The sequence below is a fragment of the Aquarana catesbeiana genome, linkage group LG11 (genome assembly GCF_042186555.1).
Source record: "Aquarana catesbeiana isolate 2022-GZ linkage group LG11, ASM4218655v1, whole genome shotgun sequence".
In the NCBI taxonomy this organism is placed as follows: Eukaryota; Metazoa; Chordata; class Amphibia; order Anura; family Ranidae; genus Aquarana; species Aquarana catesbeiana.
In genome coordinates, this window is record NC_133334.1 from 81757313 (window position 1) to 81775980 (window position 18668).

Sequence of the window (18668 nt, forward strand, 5' to 3'; positions counted from 1 at the left end):
AGAGCCGTAAAAGCAAAAAAATTAAGTTTTAGGTTCTATCTAGACCTGTGTGTTGTATAGAATGATACAACTCACATTACTGCCTTTCACAGTAAAACACTTAAAGCGGTATTAAACCCAACTTTTCCATATAGTTACATAGTTAGTCTGGTTGAAAAAAGACATAAGTCCATCCAGTTCAACCAATAGCATATACTGTATATTAAAGCATATAAAATGTTTGACTTGTAAGTGCCTGTGAAACCTTTGATATCTGCACTTTTTTGAGGATTTGAGTGTCGGCTCTGGCCCATGGCGTCACTTGTACATGCACAGTTCACTATTCATTCACAGCACAGTGCCTGTGCCATAATTGCAGAGATCACCGTGCCCAGGGCTGGTGCCACCACTAGGCAATCTAAGCAGGCGCCCAGGGTGCACTGCTGCCTAGGGTGCCCGGCCACTGGTGTTCCTACACTCTTCTCTCTGCAGCAAGCAACTAAGTCTCGGAATCAGCAGGCAGCCGCTGCTCCATTCACACATAGTGTCAGAGGCGCGGCGGCAGAGGACTGTGTCTGTGTCCTGACTCCCGAATTAATGGAAGCAAGCAAACATTTATTGATGGGCGCTGGTAGGCTGCATTTGGTGGGCGCTGGTGGTGAGGCTGCATTGATGGGCGCTGATGAGGCTACATTTGATGGGTGCTGTTGGGCTGCATTTTATGGGCGCTTCATTAAAAAGGTGGGGTATACATAGGCAGGGCTAAGGGGGTAAAGTGAGGGTTGGAGTAAGGGGACAGGATGACAAAATGAGGTTTCGCCTAGGGTGTCAAAAATCCTTGCACCAGCCCTGACCGTTCCATGATGGAGACTTCTGTGTGCATGTGTGGGAATGAAATCATAGCGGCCCGGCCATTCAAGCGGCCAGTGGGCATCAAGATGGAAAGGAAGACTGGGCGAAAATGGAAGCGCCAGGAGCAGTGACAGTTTAGTACTGGAGGGCTTTGTTTGATGGGTAAGTCTGTCTAATATGTGGTGCATACAAGCACAATATAGGATCAGCCACCTGGGGCCCAATTAAAAAAAATAAATAATAATAGCACAGTTTAATACCACTAAAGAGTGTGTAAACCTTAACTACCTCAATACAGTGCACTTACACCCCCTTCCTACTCATAGTTTGAATGACAATTACTCAGTCACGCAACACTGTACCCATATGAAACTTGCATCCTTTTTTTCACACAAATAGAGCTTTTGGTAATATTTAATCAATAGTGGGGGTTTTTTTTGTGTTATAAATAAAAAAAAAGACCGTAAATTTTGTGAAAAAATACCTTTTTCTTTGTTTCTGTTATAAAATTTTGCTAATTAGTAATTTTTCTTCATACATTTTGGCCAAAATTTATACTGCTACATATCTTTGGTAAAAATAACCCAAATTAGTGTATATTATTTGGTCTTTGTGAAAGTTATGGAGTCTACAAACTATGGTGCCAATCACTGAAAATTGATCACATCTAATCAGGCCTTCAGTACATCAGGTACATCTCATTTCTTGAGACACTAACAAGTCAGGAAAGTACAAATACCCCCCAAATGACCCCTTTTTAGAAAGTAGATATTCCAAGGTATTAAATAAGTAGCATGGTGAGTTTTTTTAAGTTGTAATTTTTTCCCACAATTCTTTGCAAAATGAAGATTTTTTTTTCTTTTTTTACAAAATTGTCATATTATCAGGTTCTTTCCCACACACCGCATATGCATACAACAAATTACACCCCAAAATACATTCTGCTTCTCTTCCCAAGTATGGCGATACCACATGTGTGAGACTTTTACATAGCCTGGCCACATACAAAGGACCAACATTGAAGTAGAACCTTCAGGTGTTCTACAAGCATAAATGACACATCTCATTTGTCAACCTATTACACTTTTGAAGGCCCTGGAGCACCAGGACAATGGAATTGCCCACAAAATGACCCCATTTTGGAACGCAAACACCCCAACGTATAATCTATGAGGCATAATGAGTCTTTTGAACGGTTCATTTTTTTACAGAGGTTTTTGGAAAATTTGGAAAAAAAATGAAAACGCATTTTTTTTTACACAAAGTTGTCAATTTATAAGATATTTCTAACACATAGCATGTATATAGCAAAAATTACACCCCAAAATACATTCTGCTACTCTTCCTGAGTATGGCGATACCACATGTGTGAGACTTTTACACAGCCTGGCCACATACAGAGGCCCAACATTGAAGTAGTACCTTCAGGCGTTCTAGGAGCATAAATTACACATCTCATTTCATTCCTACCTATCACACTTTTGAAGGTCCTTGAACACCAGCCCAGTGGAATTACCCACAAAATGACCCCATTTTGGAAAGCAAACACCCCAACGTATATTCTATGAGACATGGTCTGCAAATAGGTACTCAGGTACTCTGATGGGCTGCAGATAGGTACTCGGGTACTCTGATGGGCTGGAGACAGATACTCGGGTAACTTGATGGCCTGGTGACAGGTACTCGGGTACTCTGATGGGCTACAGATAGGTACTCGGGTACTCTGATGGGCTGGTGACTGGTATTCGGGTACTCTGAAGGGCGGTGACAGGTACTCGGTACTCATATGGACTGTGACAGGTACTCTGGTACTCATATGGACTGTGACAGGTACTCATATGGACTGTGACAGGTACTCGGGTACTCAGATGAACTGTGACAGGTACTCAGGTACTCATATGGGCTGTGACAGGTACTCAGGTACTCTGATGGGCTGGTGACTGGTATTCGGGTACTCTGAAGGGCGGTGACAGGTACTTGGTACTCATATGGACTGTGACAGGTACTCTGGTACTCATATGGACTGTGACAGGTACTCTGGTACTCATATGGACTGTGACAGGTACTCTGGTACTCATATGGACTGTGACAGGTACTCAGGTACTCATATGGACTGTGACAGGTACTTGGGTACTCAGATGAACTGTGACAGGTACTCAGGTACTCATATGGGCTGTGACAGGTACTCGGGTACTCAGATGGACTGTGACAGGTACTCGGGTACTCAGATGGACTGTGACAGGCACTTGGGTACTCTGATGGACTGTGACAGGTACTCGGGTACTCTGATGGACTGTGACAGGTACTCGGGTACTCAGATGAACTGTGACAGGTACTCAGGTACTCATATGGGCTGTGACAGGTACTCGGGTACTCTGATGGACTGTGACAGGTACTCGGGTACTCTGATGGACTGTGACATGTACTCATATGGACTGACAGGTACTCAGATGAACTGTGACAGGTACTTTGATGGGTGATGACAGGTCCTCTTTATTGGGGGGGGGGGGGGGTCAGTGTGATTGGTGTACACTGTACATAAGATGTTACCGCAATCTCCTTCTCACACACGATGTGAGGAGGAGAACCTGGTAACATCTCGTTACCGCGGTTTGTTGACATTTAGTGATCGGCTGTGAAAGGATCACAGCCGATCACGTGGTAAACAGCCGCCGGCCAATGGCTGTTTACCAGCATCGGTGATGAGCAGTGTTCTCGGGGAGGCGCCGCCACCAACGTGCACGGGCAGCGAGATCGCGCGCATGTGCAAAGTGGGCCAGTACCACCTGTGATCGGCCGTGACTTCATCACGGCCAATCACATGGTAAACAGCCATGTCCAGTGGCTGTTCACCCCCCTCGGTGGTGAGCGGTGTCTCCGTGACACGCCGCCACTGAAGGAACAGGGATGCATGCATTCCCTGTTTAAATGGAGGGACATCATATGACTCCCTCCCAGAACGTGAGCCGCGCCGCCTGGCCGTCATATAATTGCCGGCGGGTGGCGGTTAAAGTGGTTGTAAAGGCAGAAGATTTTTTATCTTAATGCATTCTATGCGTTAAGATAAAAAACCTTCGGTGTGCAGCAGTCCCCCTAATACTTACCTGAGCCCCATCTCTATCCAGAAGTGTGCATGAATTCCTCGGCCTTCGGGACTCTCCCTCCTGATTGGCTGAGACACAGCAGCGGCGCCATTGGCTCTAGCTGCTGTCCATCAAAGTCAGTCAATGAGGAGAGAGAGGGGATGGGGCTGAACTTCGGCTCCATGTCTGAATGGACACAAGGAGCTGCGGCTCGGCTCAGGTGCCCCTATAGAAAGCTGCTTGCTATGTGGGCACTCAACAGGAGGGACCCAAGAAGAGGACAACACTGTTCCTCCATAGATTCAGTACAGTAAGTAAACTCTGTTACCCCAGTAGAGAAAGTGTGAATGGCAGGATAACCAGGTGAAAATAAAGACAGAAAAGCCTGAAAAAAAGTTAAAACTAATGCAGCCACCACATCTAACTGGTAAGCTGCAGTATATTACATATTTGTTGTTGGGCTTAGATACACATTAAAACTATAGATTTTTCCCTTTTTCTGTCTGGTAAATTTGGTAAGGCTATAAATAAGGAGAAATTTCTCTAGCAATAAAAATCCAATGCTTCTTTACTATTTAACACTAAAAAGAAAATAAAAAGTTTGGGCTAAACTTTAATCACTATCGCATTTTTTTTTTCAACATTTTCCATTATTTTTTTTTCTAATTCGCAAAAAATAATAAAATCAGTGGTGATTAAATACCACCAAAAGAAAGCTCTATTTGTGTGAAAAAAATGATAAAAATTTCATATGGGTACAATGTAGCATGACCACGCAATTGTCATTCAAAGAGTGACAGTGCTGGGCAGGAAGGGGATGAAAGTGCCTGTATTGAAGTGGTTAAAGCAAACTTTTTAACCTCTTCCGGACCTGCAATGCACTGTGGACGAGCGGATGGCCAGTACTGTCACAGCAATGTACCTCTAAGTCACTGGCCTCTACAAGGTTTATGGTGAACACATGCACGCCCCTTTGGCAACACCCACTGTGATTAGACACAGCAGGATTTTGTCAGCAGGTCCCAGTCATTGATTCATGGCCAAGACCTGCTGATCGGCTGTGTCCAATCACAGCTCACAGCCCTGTGTTGACAACACAAGCCTCTGTACAGAGGGAACGATCTTTGTTTCTTATCACTGCAAAACAGGAATAAGAAACAAAGATATTTAGTAAAAAGCAGCACACATTAACACTTGTTAGGCACACAGCTAACCCTTTGATCACCTTCCCAGCCAGTGTCATTAGTACTTTAACAGAGTATATTATTAGCACTGATCACTGTATTAGTGTCACTGGTGATGTCAGTGTCGGTTAGTCAGTTCCCACCCAGCGTCAGTTTGTGTCAGATAGCCCATTGCACTATTACAGTCCCACCATAAGTCCCTGATCGCCATTACTAGTATACGTTTTTACCAAAGAGATATAGTAGAATGCATTTTGGCCTACATTTAGAGCCCTTGCACACTGGGGCGGGGGCGGCGTCAGCGGTAAAACGCCGCTATTATTAGCGGCGTTTTACCGTCGGTATGCGGCCGCTAGCGGGGCGGTTTTACCCCCCGCTAGCGGCCGAGAAAGGGTTAAATACCACCGCAAAGCGCCTCTGCAGAGGCGCTTTGCCGGCGGTATAGCCGCGCCGTCCCATTGATTTCAATGGACAAGAGCGGTAAAGGAGCGGTATACACACCGCTCCTTCACCGCTCCGAAGATGCTGCTGGCAGGACTTTTTTTACCGTCCTGCCAGTGCATCGCTCCAGTGTGCAAGCCCTCGGGGCTTGCACACTGGAATGAAAGCAGCGGCACTTTCGGGGCGGTTTGCAGGCGCTATTATTAGCGCAATAGCGCCTGCAAACCGCCCCAGTGTGCAAGGGCACTTACAGTGAAGGAAAAAAGTATTTGATCCCCTGCTGATTTTGTACATTTGCCCACTGGCAAAGAAATGATCAGTCTATTATTCTAATGGTAGGTTTATTTTACCAGTGAGAGACAGAATAACAAAAAAAAAAAAATCCAGAAAAATGCATTTCAAAAAGTTATAAATTGATTTGCATTTTATTGAGTGAAATAAGTATTTAACCCCTTCGCAAAACATGACTTAGTACTTGGTGGCAAAGCTCTTGTTGGCAATCACAGAGGTCAGACGTTTCTTGTAGTTGGCAGATCCTCTCCAAGTTATTAAGGTTTCGAGGCTGACGTATGATAACTCGAACCTTCAGCTCCCTCTAAATATTTTCTGTGGGATTAAGGTCTGGAGACTGGCTAGGCCACTTCAGGACCTTAATGTGCTTCTTCTTGAGCCACTCTTTTGTTGCCTTGGCTGTGTTTTATGGGTCATTGTCATGCTGAAATACCCATCCATGGCCTATTATCATCAATGCCCTAGCTGAGGGAAGAGTGTTTTCACCCAACATTTGATGGTACATGGCCCCGTCCATTGTCCCTTTGATGTGGTAAAGTTGTCCTGTCCCCTTGGCAGAAAAACACCCCCAAAGTATAATGTTTCCACCTCCATGTTTGACGTGGGGATGGTGTTCTTGGGGTCATAGGCAGCATTCTTCCATGGCAAGTTGATGCCAAAGAGCTTGATTTTTCATCTGACCACAGCACTTTTAGGCCGGGTTCACACTGGAACCGGCTGCGGATCGCACAGGAGCGCTGTGCGTCCCTGTTCCCCGTTTCAGGAATGAATCCTATACCTGAATTCAGCCCTGGAACGGAGCCAAAGACGCACAGCGTTTCTGTGTAGTGTTCTCCACAGCCGTAAAGGAGATATGTGAACTGGCTCCATAGGGAGCCAGTCACATTCTCCTACTATGCGATTTGTATGCGGAGAAATCCGCATCCAATTCGCATAGGTGTGAACCCAGCCTCACCCAGTTCTCCTCTGAATCATTCAGATGTTCTTTAGCAAACTTCAGACAGGCCTGTACATGTGCTTTCTTGAGTAGGGGGACCTTGTGGGCGCTGCAGAATTCCAGTCCTTCACGGTATAGTGTGTTACCAATTGTTTTCTTAGTGACTATGGTCCCATCTGCCTTGAGATCATTGACAAGATTCTCCTGTGTAGTTCTGTGGTTAATTCCTCACCGTTCTCATGACCCAGGCAGAGGGAGATTGACAGTTATTTTGTGTTTCTTCCATTTGCGAATAATGGCACCAACTGTTGTCACCCTCTCACCACGCTGCTTGGCGATGGTCTTGTAGCCCATTCCAGCCTTGTGTAGGTCTACAATCAGGAGAAATTGGAATCTGATTGATTGCTTCTGTGGACAGGTGTCTTTTATACAAGTATCAAGCTGAGATTGGGAGAACTCCCTTTAAGAGAGTGCTCCTAATCCCAGCTCATTACCCGTATAGAAGACACCAGGGAGCCAGAAATCTTGCTGATTGACAGGGGATTAAATACTTATTTCACTCATTAAAATGCAAATCAATTTATAACTTTTTTGAAATGCGTTTTTCTGGATATTTTTGTTGTTATTCTGTCTCTCACTCTTAACATAAACCTACCAATAAAATTATAGACTGATTATTTCTTTGTCAGTGGGCAAATGTACAAAATCAGCAGGGGATCAAATACTTTTTTCCCCTCACTGGTCGTATGAGGAAATTTTATTTTTTTTTTTTCACGTTTTTTTTTTTTTTTTTTATTGGATATGTTTTATATCAAAAAGTAGAAAAATCTGTGGGTTTTTCAAAATTTTCAGTCTTTTTCATTTATATCACAAAAAAATAAAAAAAACAGCGGTGATCCAATACCACCAAAAGAAAGCGCTTGTTTTTTTTTGTTTTTTGTTTTTTTTATTGGATATGTTTTACATCAGAAAGTTTTTTCCAAGATTTTTGGTCTTTTTTAATTTATATAATAATAAAGAATAAAAAAAAAAAAAAAACCAGCGGTGATCAAATACCACCAAAAGAAAGTTCTATATGTGTGAAAAAAAATGATATAACTTTTCGTTTGGGTTTGGTGTGTTGCATGACCGCACAATTACCAGTTAAAGTAGTGCAGTGCTGAAAAGCAAAAAAAGCCCTGGGGGTAAAACCTTCCAGTGCTCAAGTGGTTAAACAAAGAGCCAGCTGACAATCCATCACACTGTTTGGATGCCGGACTGTGGTCAGTAGGATTTAAAAAATGCCCTTGGCATAAAAGGTCAGTAGGAGTAGAAATGCCCCTACATTGGTGGCTAGTGGAAGTAAAGCCATGCCCTAACGGTGGTCAGTAGGAGTAATAAATGCCCCTAGGTTAGGGAGAGTAAAAAATGCTCTTGTAGTAATGAGTAGTGGGAGTAAAAAAATAACTTGCATCAGAGAGAAAATAATAAAAGGCCCCACCATCCTGGGAATTGATGTTATTAATACTAATACAATTTCACCTTGTGCTAATAAAAGACCCAACCCCTGGGCATCGGTGTCTAAAAGAAGATTACTCTCCAATCGAAGGCATTGAAGCAATGATGTTTAGCATTCCACTGCCCGCCATCCATTGTCTCCCCAGGCATGCAATGAGCCCTGCACACCAGATCCAATAAATGACTTCTAACAGTAAGCATAAGGATATATTTAAATATTTTAGAAATAAACATATAAAGTCTGTAACCATGGTGGGCGATTGTTCACAGCAAGAACTGTTTTTAGGTTCTTTTGGCAAAAAAAGTTCTAGAAAATGCAGACCATGCAAAAACCTGTGCTAAGATTGTAAAATGTTCACACCAGTTTGTAGATGTAGTTTTAAGACCCTAAAGCAGAAGTAAACTGTATCTGAGCACTACAAATTTTACATGCTATTTACTTAATTTTTAATATTACGTTTTCATATGCAAAGCAAACTCTCTCATCATGCCATATCTCCAAGCTTTATTTTGTTTAAAAATCATTTTGATAAACACTTCCTCAGCATTTCTAGCTGCAGCCATCTTGAGAATGGGCAGATGATTTATGTAGCATTTACTGCCTGGAATTCATCTGCCCTAAGCTCATGATTGCAGGCAGGGGGCAGGGTTGCCACCTTTTCTTCAAGCCAAACACAAACATTTTAGCAGCGTTCAGGAGTGCATTACGTTCAGAGTACGGGGTTCAGGAGTGCATTACGTTCAGAGTACGGGGTTCAGGAGTGTGTTACGTTCAGAGTATGGGGTTCAGGAGTGCATTATGTTCAGAGTACGGGGTTCAGGAGTGTGTTACGTTCAGAGTATGGGGTTCAGGAGTGCATTACGTTCAGAGTACGGGGTTCAGGAGTGTGTTACGTTCGGAGTATGGGGTTCAGGAGTGCATTATGTTCAGAGTACGGGGTTCAGGAATGTGTTACGTTCAGAGTACGGGGTTCAGGAGTGTGTTACGTTCAGAGTACGGGGTTCAGGAGTGCATTACGTTCAGAGTACGGGGTTCAGGAGTGCATTACGTTCAGAGTACGGGGTTCAGGAGTGCTTTATGTTCAGAGTACGGGGTTCAGGAGTGCATTATGTAAGGAGTGCGGGGTTCATGCGTACGTTATGTTCAAGAGTGGGCTAGGTACAGAGTGCGGGGTTCAGGAGTGCGTTAGGTACAGAGTGCGGGGTTCAGGAGTGTGTTACATTCAGGAGTGTGTTATGTACACAGTGCGTCGTTCAGGAGTGCGTTGTATTCAGGGGTGCACTATGTACAGAGTGCAGGGTTCAGGAGTGCGTTATGTACAGAGTGCGGGGTTCAGGAGTGCATTACGTTCAGGAGTGTGTTATGTACAGAGTTCGTGGTTTAGGAGTGCGTTACATTTAGAGTACGGGATTCAGGAGTGCGTTACGTTCAGAGTACGGGGTTCAGGAGTGCAGTATGTTGAGAGTGCGGGGTTCAGTATTGTGCCTTACATGCAGAGTGAAGGGTTCAGGATTGCTTATGTACAGAGTGCAGGTGTGCATAAATCACAGGCCAGTTTATAACATCCCTGTACCAAGCTCTGTCTCCAAATTTCTGCCCCCCCCCCAGTGCAGAGCGCCAATCTCTTACTCTTCCTGATCTTTCTCCTCCTCCCTGTCAAATGCACAGCACTCCTCTACCCCACAGAAGAGAAGTACTGTACCTTACCCCATGTCAAGCTGCCAGCGCAGGCTTTGGGCGCAAGGCTGGAGTGTGCATACCCTGTCCTGCTTCTCCTCCTCCTCTGTTGTAGATGCAGGGAGATCAGGGAGGGTTGTGTGTGCTGCTGGAGGAGAAGCCACAGCCGCTGCAAGCTAGGAAGTGCACTCGGAGCAGGAGTTTGCGGCGGAGCTGGAACGGCTGTTTTCCTCCCCCTATGCATGTATAACTGAGATCATTGAGGCGGCTGGGGGGGGGGAGCGAGAGGGCAGAGAGCACAGACAGGCGCTGCGCAGCCACAGAAGCCGTAACATGACGGTTAGGTCTGAAGGTATGCTGTGTGTCTGGGTTTCCGGTGGAGGCAAACCCAAGCATAAGTGTTACAACCCAGACTGTCCTGGTCAATCCCGTACAGGTGGCAACCCTAGCAGGGGGTGTGCTTAGCTGAGAAAACCCATGAGGACTCCTGGGTTTATGACATCATTTTGGCCTAGGCCAGAAACCAGGAAGCAACTGAAGAAATGGAAAAAAAAAGGTTCAAACAAGTAAATATAATATATCTTCACATCTATTTATTAATGCTAGGAGCACTAGCATTAAAAATAGTTATTGTTGATTAAGGCAGAGTTCACACCACAATGGACATCTGCCTTAAACACTTTACTGCTCCAGCAGCTATCCGTTGCCGGCTGCAGTAGGTGGCAGTGTGGTGCACGATTCAGCACATCACACGGCTCCACCTTCTTTTTGTACAAACTTTATTTGAAGTGTACAAAACATACACTTCATTCATGGCTTTGTACGCTGCGCTGTCATATAGTTCCATACGATTCGGTGCAGTGCATTTTTTCGCAGCAGGCTGCGTTGCAGTGTGAATTGTGAACAATTGTTTCCTGTGTGTCCTTGCGGTGACAGGCGTTTTACAATGTAGTAAACTGTCTGTCATTGCAAATAGTGTGAATTCAGCAGAGAGTTTAGTTCTGCTTTAACTTAATTTGCATTGCGCACTTTGCAGTCCTATAATATCAGTTTAAGAGTGTCATTTAAAGCGGAACCATACTCACCTCGGCTCCAGCATTGCAGTGTCCCTGAGCTCCCCGCCCGGCCACTGACATCTTCGCGGCCAGCGATCAAGACCCAGAAGCCGGCTGCCCAAAGATGTCAGTGACCAGGTGGGGAGCTTGGGGATGGCTGCATCGTTGGAGCTGAGGTGAGTATGGTTCCGCTTTAAACTGTCATTGGCCAGACAAGGAGGACATCATTCCCATCCATGCACAGGAGATTGAGCATTGCTGAATTGGTTCAATGAGCATAGTTGCCAACATTGTAAAAAAAAAAAAAATGTGGGACACTTTTGTGGCTGTAGGCGGAGCCGTACAATAATTAGGGGGTCGGGGCATTCGTTTGTAGGCATGGCTTAGGAAACTGCAAGTGTGGCGCGCAATGCGCGCCACAGCGAAAGATGGGCGTGGTTTATGCAACATAGTGGGCGTGGCTTAAATGGGCGTGGCTCAAGAGGGTGTGGTTAGAGTCTGAGATGAATGAGGGATGGAGAGGGAGAGAGGGGGAGAGGGATTAGAGGGGGAGAGGGATTAAAGGGGGAGAGGGGGAGAGGGATTAGAGGGGGAGGGGGATTAAAGGGGGAGAGGGATTAGAGGGGGAGAGGGAAATGACGGGACAGCAGCCCCAGATCCTACACAATAAAAATATGTGTATTCTAGAAAGTTTAACAATCAGCAGATAAAGATACTCCAAACACCTGGTGTTAGCACTTCAATCATCCCGGCACCATGGTTGTTATGGTGTCAGGATGATTGAAGTGCATTATTTCTATTATTACATTGTAATATAAAATTCAATCATTCAACTCACCATAATGCAGAATCAGTGGGATCCCTGAGCGTGTCACTAGCCACTTCGCCTGCCACCAGCCGTCCGTCCTTGCGTCAGATGTCCCAGCAGAGTCCGTCCTTGCATCAGGTGCCCCCAGCAGAGCCCCCCTTACATCAGATGTCCCCAGCGGAGCCCCCCTCACACCAGGAGTCCCCAGCGGAGCCCCATCTCACATCAGGTGTCCCCGGCGGAGCTACCCCTCGCATCAGGTGTCCCCGGTGGAGCTCCCCCTCACATCAGGTGTCCCCGGCGGAGCTCCCCCTCACATCAGGTGTCCCCGGCGGAGCTCCCCCTCACATCAGGTGTCTCCCCGGCGGAGCTCCCCCTCACATCAGGTGTCCCCGGCGGAGCTCCCCCTCACATCAGGTGTCCCCGGCGGAGCTCCCCCTCACATCAGGTGTCCCCGGCGGAGCTCCCCCTCATATCAGGTGTCCCCGGCGGAGCTCCCCCTCACATCAGGTGTCCCCGGCAGAGCCCCCCCTCACATCAGGTGTCCCCGGCAGAGCCCCCCCCTCACATCAGGTGTCCCTAGCGGAGCTCCCCCTCACATCAGGTGTCCCCAGCGGAGCTCCTCCTCACATCAGGTGTCCCCGGCGGAGCTCCCCCTCACATCAGGTTTCCCCGGCGGAGCTCCCCCTCACATCAGGTGTCCCCGGCGGAGCTCCCCCTCACATCAGGTGTCCCCGGCGGAGCTCCCCCTCACATCAGGTGTCCCCGGCGGAGCTCCCCCTCACATCAGGTGTCCCCAGCGGAGCTCCCCCTCACATCAGGTGTCCCCAGCAGAGCCCCCCCTCACATCAGGTGTCCCCGGCAGAGCCCCCCCTCACATTAGGTGTCCCCAGTGGAGCCCCCCCCTCACATCAGGTGTCCCCAGTGGAGCCCCCCCCTCACATCAGGTGTCCCCAGTGGAGCCCCCCTTGCATCAGGTGTGTGTCCCCAAAGGAGCCCCCCCCTCACATCAGGAGTCCCACAGCGGTGCACCCCCCCCACCTCAGAGGTGTCCTAGTAGTCACGTGTCCACAGCATGGCTAGTATCAGACAGGAAGACGGCTGGGGGGGGGCTAGACGGAGCTCCTGCGTCGCCGCCCACCCTCCGCCCCGCTCCGCCTCACCCCGCCTACCCCCCTGCCCCGCTGCCAGTCTGATATGGAAAGGGGCGGGGGGTAGGCGGGGTGAGGCGGAGCGGGGCGGCTACGCAGGAGCTCCGTCTAGCCCCCCCCCAGCCGTCTTCCTGAACTTCATCAAAATGGCGACCGGCGGAGACATTGTCTCCGCCGGCCGCGGACCTCTAGCAGCGGCGGCGGAACCGGATTTCTCGGGACATTTCCCGGGACACCAGAAATTCGGGAATTGGGCCCAAGTCCGGGAATGTCCCGGGAAATCCGGGACAGTTGGCAAGTATGAATGAGCTCTGGTGTGCAGTCATGTTGGAACAGGAAGGGTCCATCCCCAAACTGTTCCCACAAAGTTGGGAGCATGAAATTGTCCAAAATGTCTTGGTATGATGATGCCTTAGGAATTCCCTTCACTGGGACTAAGGGGCCAACCCCTTTTCAACCCCACATCATAATCCCCCCTCCACCAAATGATTTGGACCCGTGCACAAAGCAAGGTCTATGAAGACATGGATGAGCGAATTTGGGGTGGAGTAACTTGACTGGCTTGTAGTCCTGACCGCAACCTGATAGAACACCTTTGGGATAAATTAGAGCACAGACTGCGAGGCAGGCCTTCTCATCCACATCAGTGCCTGACCTCACAAATGCGTTTCTGGAAGAATGGTCAAACATTCCCATAGACACACTCCTAAACCTTGTGGACAGCCTTCCCAGAAGAGTTGAAGGTGGTATAGCTGCAAAGTGTGGGCCAACTCAATATTGAACCCTACGGACTAAGACTGGGATGCCATTAAAGTACATGTGTGTGTAAAGGCAGGTGTCCCAATACTTTTGACAATATAGGGTATCTTTAGTTCTGGCCTGAAGATCCACTTTTAACCGCCTGACGACCGTATATTGTACATATATGGCGGCAAGGCTGTGCAAAATCACGTACCTCCACGTGATTTTGTATTTCCGGGTCTAGGGCGCACACGCATGTCGCTGGGGACCCGCTCCTGTTGTGATTGGACACAGCGGGAGCCAATCAGCGGTTTCGGCAGACTTGATGTCCGTTGGGACCCGCCGATCGTTCCCGAGAAAAGCAGAATGCCGTTCTGTCAGTAGGGAGGGTAGTGATCCTGTGTTTCTGCTAAGCAGGAACACGGATCTCTGCCTTCCCACAGTACAAGCACCCCCCCCAAGTTAGTAAGCACTCCCTAGGAAGACATTTAACCTCCCCTAACGTTAACCCCTTCCCAGCCAGTGTCATTAGTACAGTGACAGTGCATATTTTTGGCACTGATCATTGTATTAGTGTCACTTATTGTAATTTTTTTTTTACCAAAAATATGTAGCAGAATACATTTTCACCTAAACTGATGAAGAAATTACATTTTTTACATTTTTTTATTGGATATGTTTTATAGCAGAAAGCAGAAAGTAAAAAATATTGTTTTTGTTTTTCAAAATTGTTGATCTTTTTTTGTTTATAGCGCAAAAAATAAAAACCGCAGAGGTGATCAAATACCACCAAAAGAAAACTCTATTTGTGGGGGAAAAAAAAGGACAAACATTTTTTTTGGCTACAGCATCGTACAACCATGCAATTGTCAGATAAAGTATCGCAGTGCTGTATCGCAAAAAATGGCCTGGTCATGAAGGGGGGTAACTCTTCCGAAGGTGAAGTGGATATAAAATCATATTTGACTGGATTCGAGCTCAAAACAGTTATATACTGTATACTACAACTACCTATATAAGTAAACCGTGTTATTCTTTTCTTTTTATGGATTGTTCAGAGTTAGTATACTTGATACTCATACACCTAATAAACATATACTGTAAGGCTAGATTCAAACTTATGCATTTTTAGTGCTTTTTGCATTTTGCAGATTTGCACTACAGAACACGTTCCATAGGAAACCATGCTAAATGGACTGTAGTGCAAATCTGCAAAATGCAAAAAGCACTAAAAATGCATAGGTGTGAATCCAGCTTAAAGCTGACAGGCTAATTTCAGTTATTTATAGCAGCCAATTGGATTTCATTTTACTAAAGCAGATCACTTACAGATAATATGATTGGTTGATTGAAAAGCTCTATTTGTGGAAGAGAAAGGACGTAAGTTTTATTTGGGTACAACATCACACGACCGCGCAATGGTCAGTTAAAGTAGCGCAGTGCCGTATCGCAAAAAATGGCCTGGTCATGAAGGGGGGTAAACCTTCCGGAGCTGAAGTGGTTAAGTTGAGAGAATAGATCCAGTCTACAGTGGAGACAGGAAAATGAAAGCAGAATTTGGCCTCTAGTGGTTGATTTTAGCACAGAGAACAGTTGATGTCGTCTGTTGCTATGCTGACTGTAGCCAGGTTACTGAAGTTTGACTTTCTGCAAAGGCATTCTGTGTTCATAAACCCATCAGAGCATTTTTATTCAAGCCTGCCACTACAATGGGGCCGCTTCCAATAGGCAATTCATCTCCAGGGATTCGGGGCAGTTCTGGAGGAAGCTGTGACCCTCTAAACATCTTTTGTACCAACTACAACAGCTCGTATGGTGAGAGTTAACATAGTGTGGGTAACTGGCTGGGAGGATGTAGTAAATAATACTAATACTTTCTGTTCTAAAAAATATCCAATAAAAAAATAAAAATTAAAAAAATCTAATTTCTTCATAAATTTAGGCAAAAATGTATTCTGCTACATGTCTTGGTAAAAAAAAAAAATTCCCAATAAGTGTATTATAATTAGGTTTGTGCGAAAGTTATAGCATCTACAGACTATGGTATATATGCTGGAATTTATGCAGCTATAGACGCTATACTGTAATGGCGGTGATGAGCGACTTATAGTGGGACTGTGATAGGGTGGCAGGCAATCTGGCGCTAACAGACACTATCTGGGAGGGTCACAAACAGACACTGGTGTCCCTAGTGACACTAATACAGTGATAATGTTGTATAAAGACACTGTACTAATGACACTGGCTGGGAAGGGGTTAAAATCTAGGGGTTAACTGTGTGCCTAACAATGTGTAATGTGTGCTGCTTTTACTTTTTGATCTGGCTGTTTTTCTCCCTTTTTTATTTTAGGGAGAAAAAACACCTAGATTGCTGTTCCTATGCACACAGAGTTCTGTGCGTTTGTGTGTGATTGGACACAGCCGATTGGTTGATTTCAGCCAAAATCATTGGCTGAAATCTGCTGCCAAACTCTTGCTGTGTCCAATCACAGCATGAGTCGGCAGGGACCACTTGCATGCACTCTCTAAACCCAGAAAAAAGCCATCATGTACATGTACGTAATTATGCCCATACCTGCCACCCACACGCAGTATATTTACTGTGAACAGTCAGCAGGTAGTTAAGCGGAACTAAACCCATCAATTTAAAACAGTTTAAAAAACAGTTACATTTGCTTGTGCTATCAACCACACTGTCAAACCATCAAATGGCTGGTGTCATGACATGTAGCATCATGGCAGTTACAGATTAAACAGAGGCTAAGACGGCAGCTTCTGCAAAGGAAAAGAGGGTTTAGTTCCGTTTTAACACCTTATCGTCCAGCCTAAAGGCAAATTGACGGCCGGGTGGGTGCTTTACCATCCTGACTGGACGTCATATTTACATGGCGCCGCTTGTGTGCACCCCCCCCCCCCTGGACACAGCGCATCACCAATCAGGGTAAAGAGATGATGATGTAGACTCTTTACCATGTGATCAGCTGTGTCCAATCGCATCTGATTACATGTAAACAAAATGCCAGTTATTGGCATTTCCTTTCCTCAGTACTGTCAGTGTCTGAGGAAAGGAAAGCTGATAACCAGATTTCCAGTTACAGGGGACATTTACACTGTCCAGAACCCTGGTTATCAGTGCAGCCCCATCAGTGCCCATCAGTGCAGCATATCAGTGCCCATCAGTGCAGCATATCAATGGCACCTATCAGTGCCCATCAGTGGAGCATATCAATGGCACCTATCAGTGCCCATCAGTGCCAATAAATAAGCACAGGCGCAAATTAGAAATCAGTGCTCAAACAAATATAAATTGAGTACTCAAAAAAATGAATTCTCAAACAAACGTAACTGTGCTCGGGCTGCAGCTAAGTGTATTCACCTTCAGTGAATGTGTGAGAATTAAATAAGTGTGTAGCTGTGCCTTCCACATTTAAATCAGTATTCTAAATCCACATAAATGTCTACAGAAATATTGCAGGCATTCCATAATTCCAACACATCACAATATAGTCCAATATGTGCTCCTTAGTGTCCATATATCATTGCTTTTATTCTTCAATTTGTGCCGTTCATGCACCACCAAACAAGAAAAGTGATTATTCGCCACCAGGCAAATTTCTTACTCACCAGATACTTATATAAACAGCATTGTTTGAATTAGCCTCCACTTCTCCTGGTATACCTCGTGACCCGGACAGTACACACCTCTCATCCACTCGTGTAATGAAAAGGCTCATCATTGCGCAATATATTTATAAAATTTTAATTCCACTGCTCAAACTATAAAATGCTTACTCACATATTTCAGTGCCTTTGGACTGGTGTTCTATCAGAAAGCTGCTACCCATCAGAAATTGCAACTGAAGTGATGTTCCGTCGTGGCCATCTGTCAGATTAGAAAACTTGTGAGATCAGCACACTTGCCGATGATTTTAAAATTCAACATCAAAACAGTGTCACAGGCTTCCAAATACTGTATTTCACTATATAGGCTGAGTTTACTGGTAAAAATATGTGTAAAATGCAAGACACCGGTGATTGTAAAAAGATGTCCGCTTTCCAACTGTAGGCTTACTGCAGGTGAGTGCAGGTGTACCAAGAGACAGAACGTCACTTCTGTTGCATTTTCTGATGGGTAGCAGCTTTCTGACAGGACACCGGCACTCAGTCTTTCCAGCAAGCCAGTACAAGTATCTGACACGTCGCTCTAGATAATCGAGCCGGCGTGCATTCCAAATGCTCAGGAAGATCCTAACCAAGTACCAGCCTCATCAGTGGCCATCAGTGCAGCCTCATAAGTGCCAATCAGTGCCCATCAGTGCAACCTCATCAATACATCAATGTAGCCTATCAGTGACCATCAGTGCAGCCCCATCATTGGACATCAATGAAGAAGAAAAATTACTTATTTGCAAAGTTGTATAACAGAGACAAAGAAAGCGGTTTTTGTTTTCAATATTTTCAGTCTTCTTTTGTTTGTTTAGCAAAAAACAAAAAGCCCAGTAGTGATCAAATACCATCAAAAGAAAGCTCTATCTGTTTCAAAAAAATGATAAAAATTTCATATAGTACAGTATTGCATGACCGCGCAATTGTCATTTAAAGTGCGACAGTGCTGAAAGCTGAAAATTGGCCTGGGCAGAAAGGGGGTAATAGTGCCCTGTATTGAAGTGGTTAAGCACTCTTTACCAGACTCATTAGGTAAAAAATGGCCCAGCTGCCATATGCCAAGCTGAAATCAAGAACATTTTTATGAGCATTTTTACGCCCACCTTTAACTGAATTTATTCAGATACAAAACCTGTGTAAAGCCAGCCATAGATAGATTGAATCCCAATCCATCTATGAACAGACTGGTTACACTGAAGTTGATCCATCAATTGATTTCACTACAACCAGCCTGTCAGATTTTTTGTGTGTGATTACTGAAGGTGGCTATAGCCGACAGCAGTACTCATTGGGGGTTATTTACGA

General features: G+C 45.6%; 1 protein-coding gene across 1 annotated transcript in view; it reads left to right on the forward strand.

The window, feature by feature from the left end:
- Window positions 1–15169: 15169 nt before the first annotated feature.
- Window positions 15170–18668, forward strand: part of SAXO4 (stabilizer of axonemal microtubules 4) — a 33238-nt gene continuing 29739 nt past the window's right edge. The window contains exon 1 of the mRNA XM_073604602.1: window positions 15170–15512. Coding sequence (XP_073460703.1) covers window positions 15407–15512 — 106 coding nt within the window. The 5' untranslated portion in view covers window positions 15170–15406. The remainder of the gene's footprint in view (window positions 15513–18668) is intronic.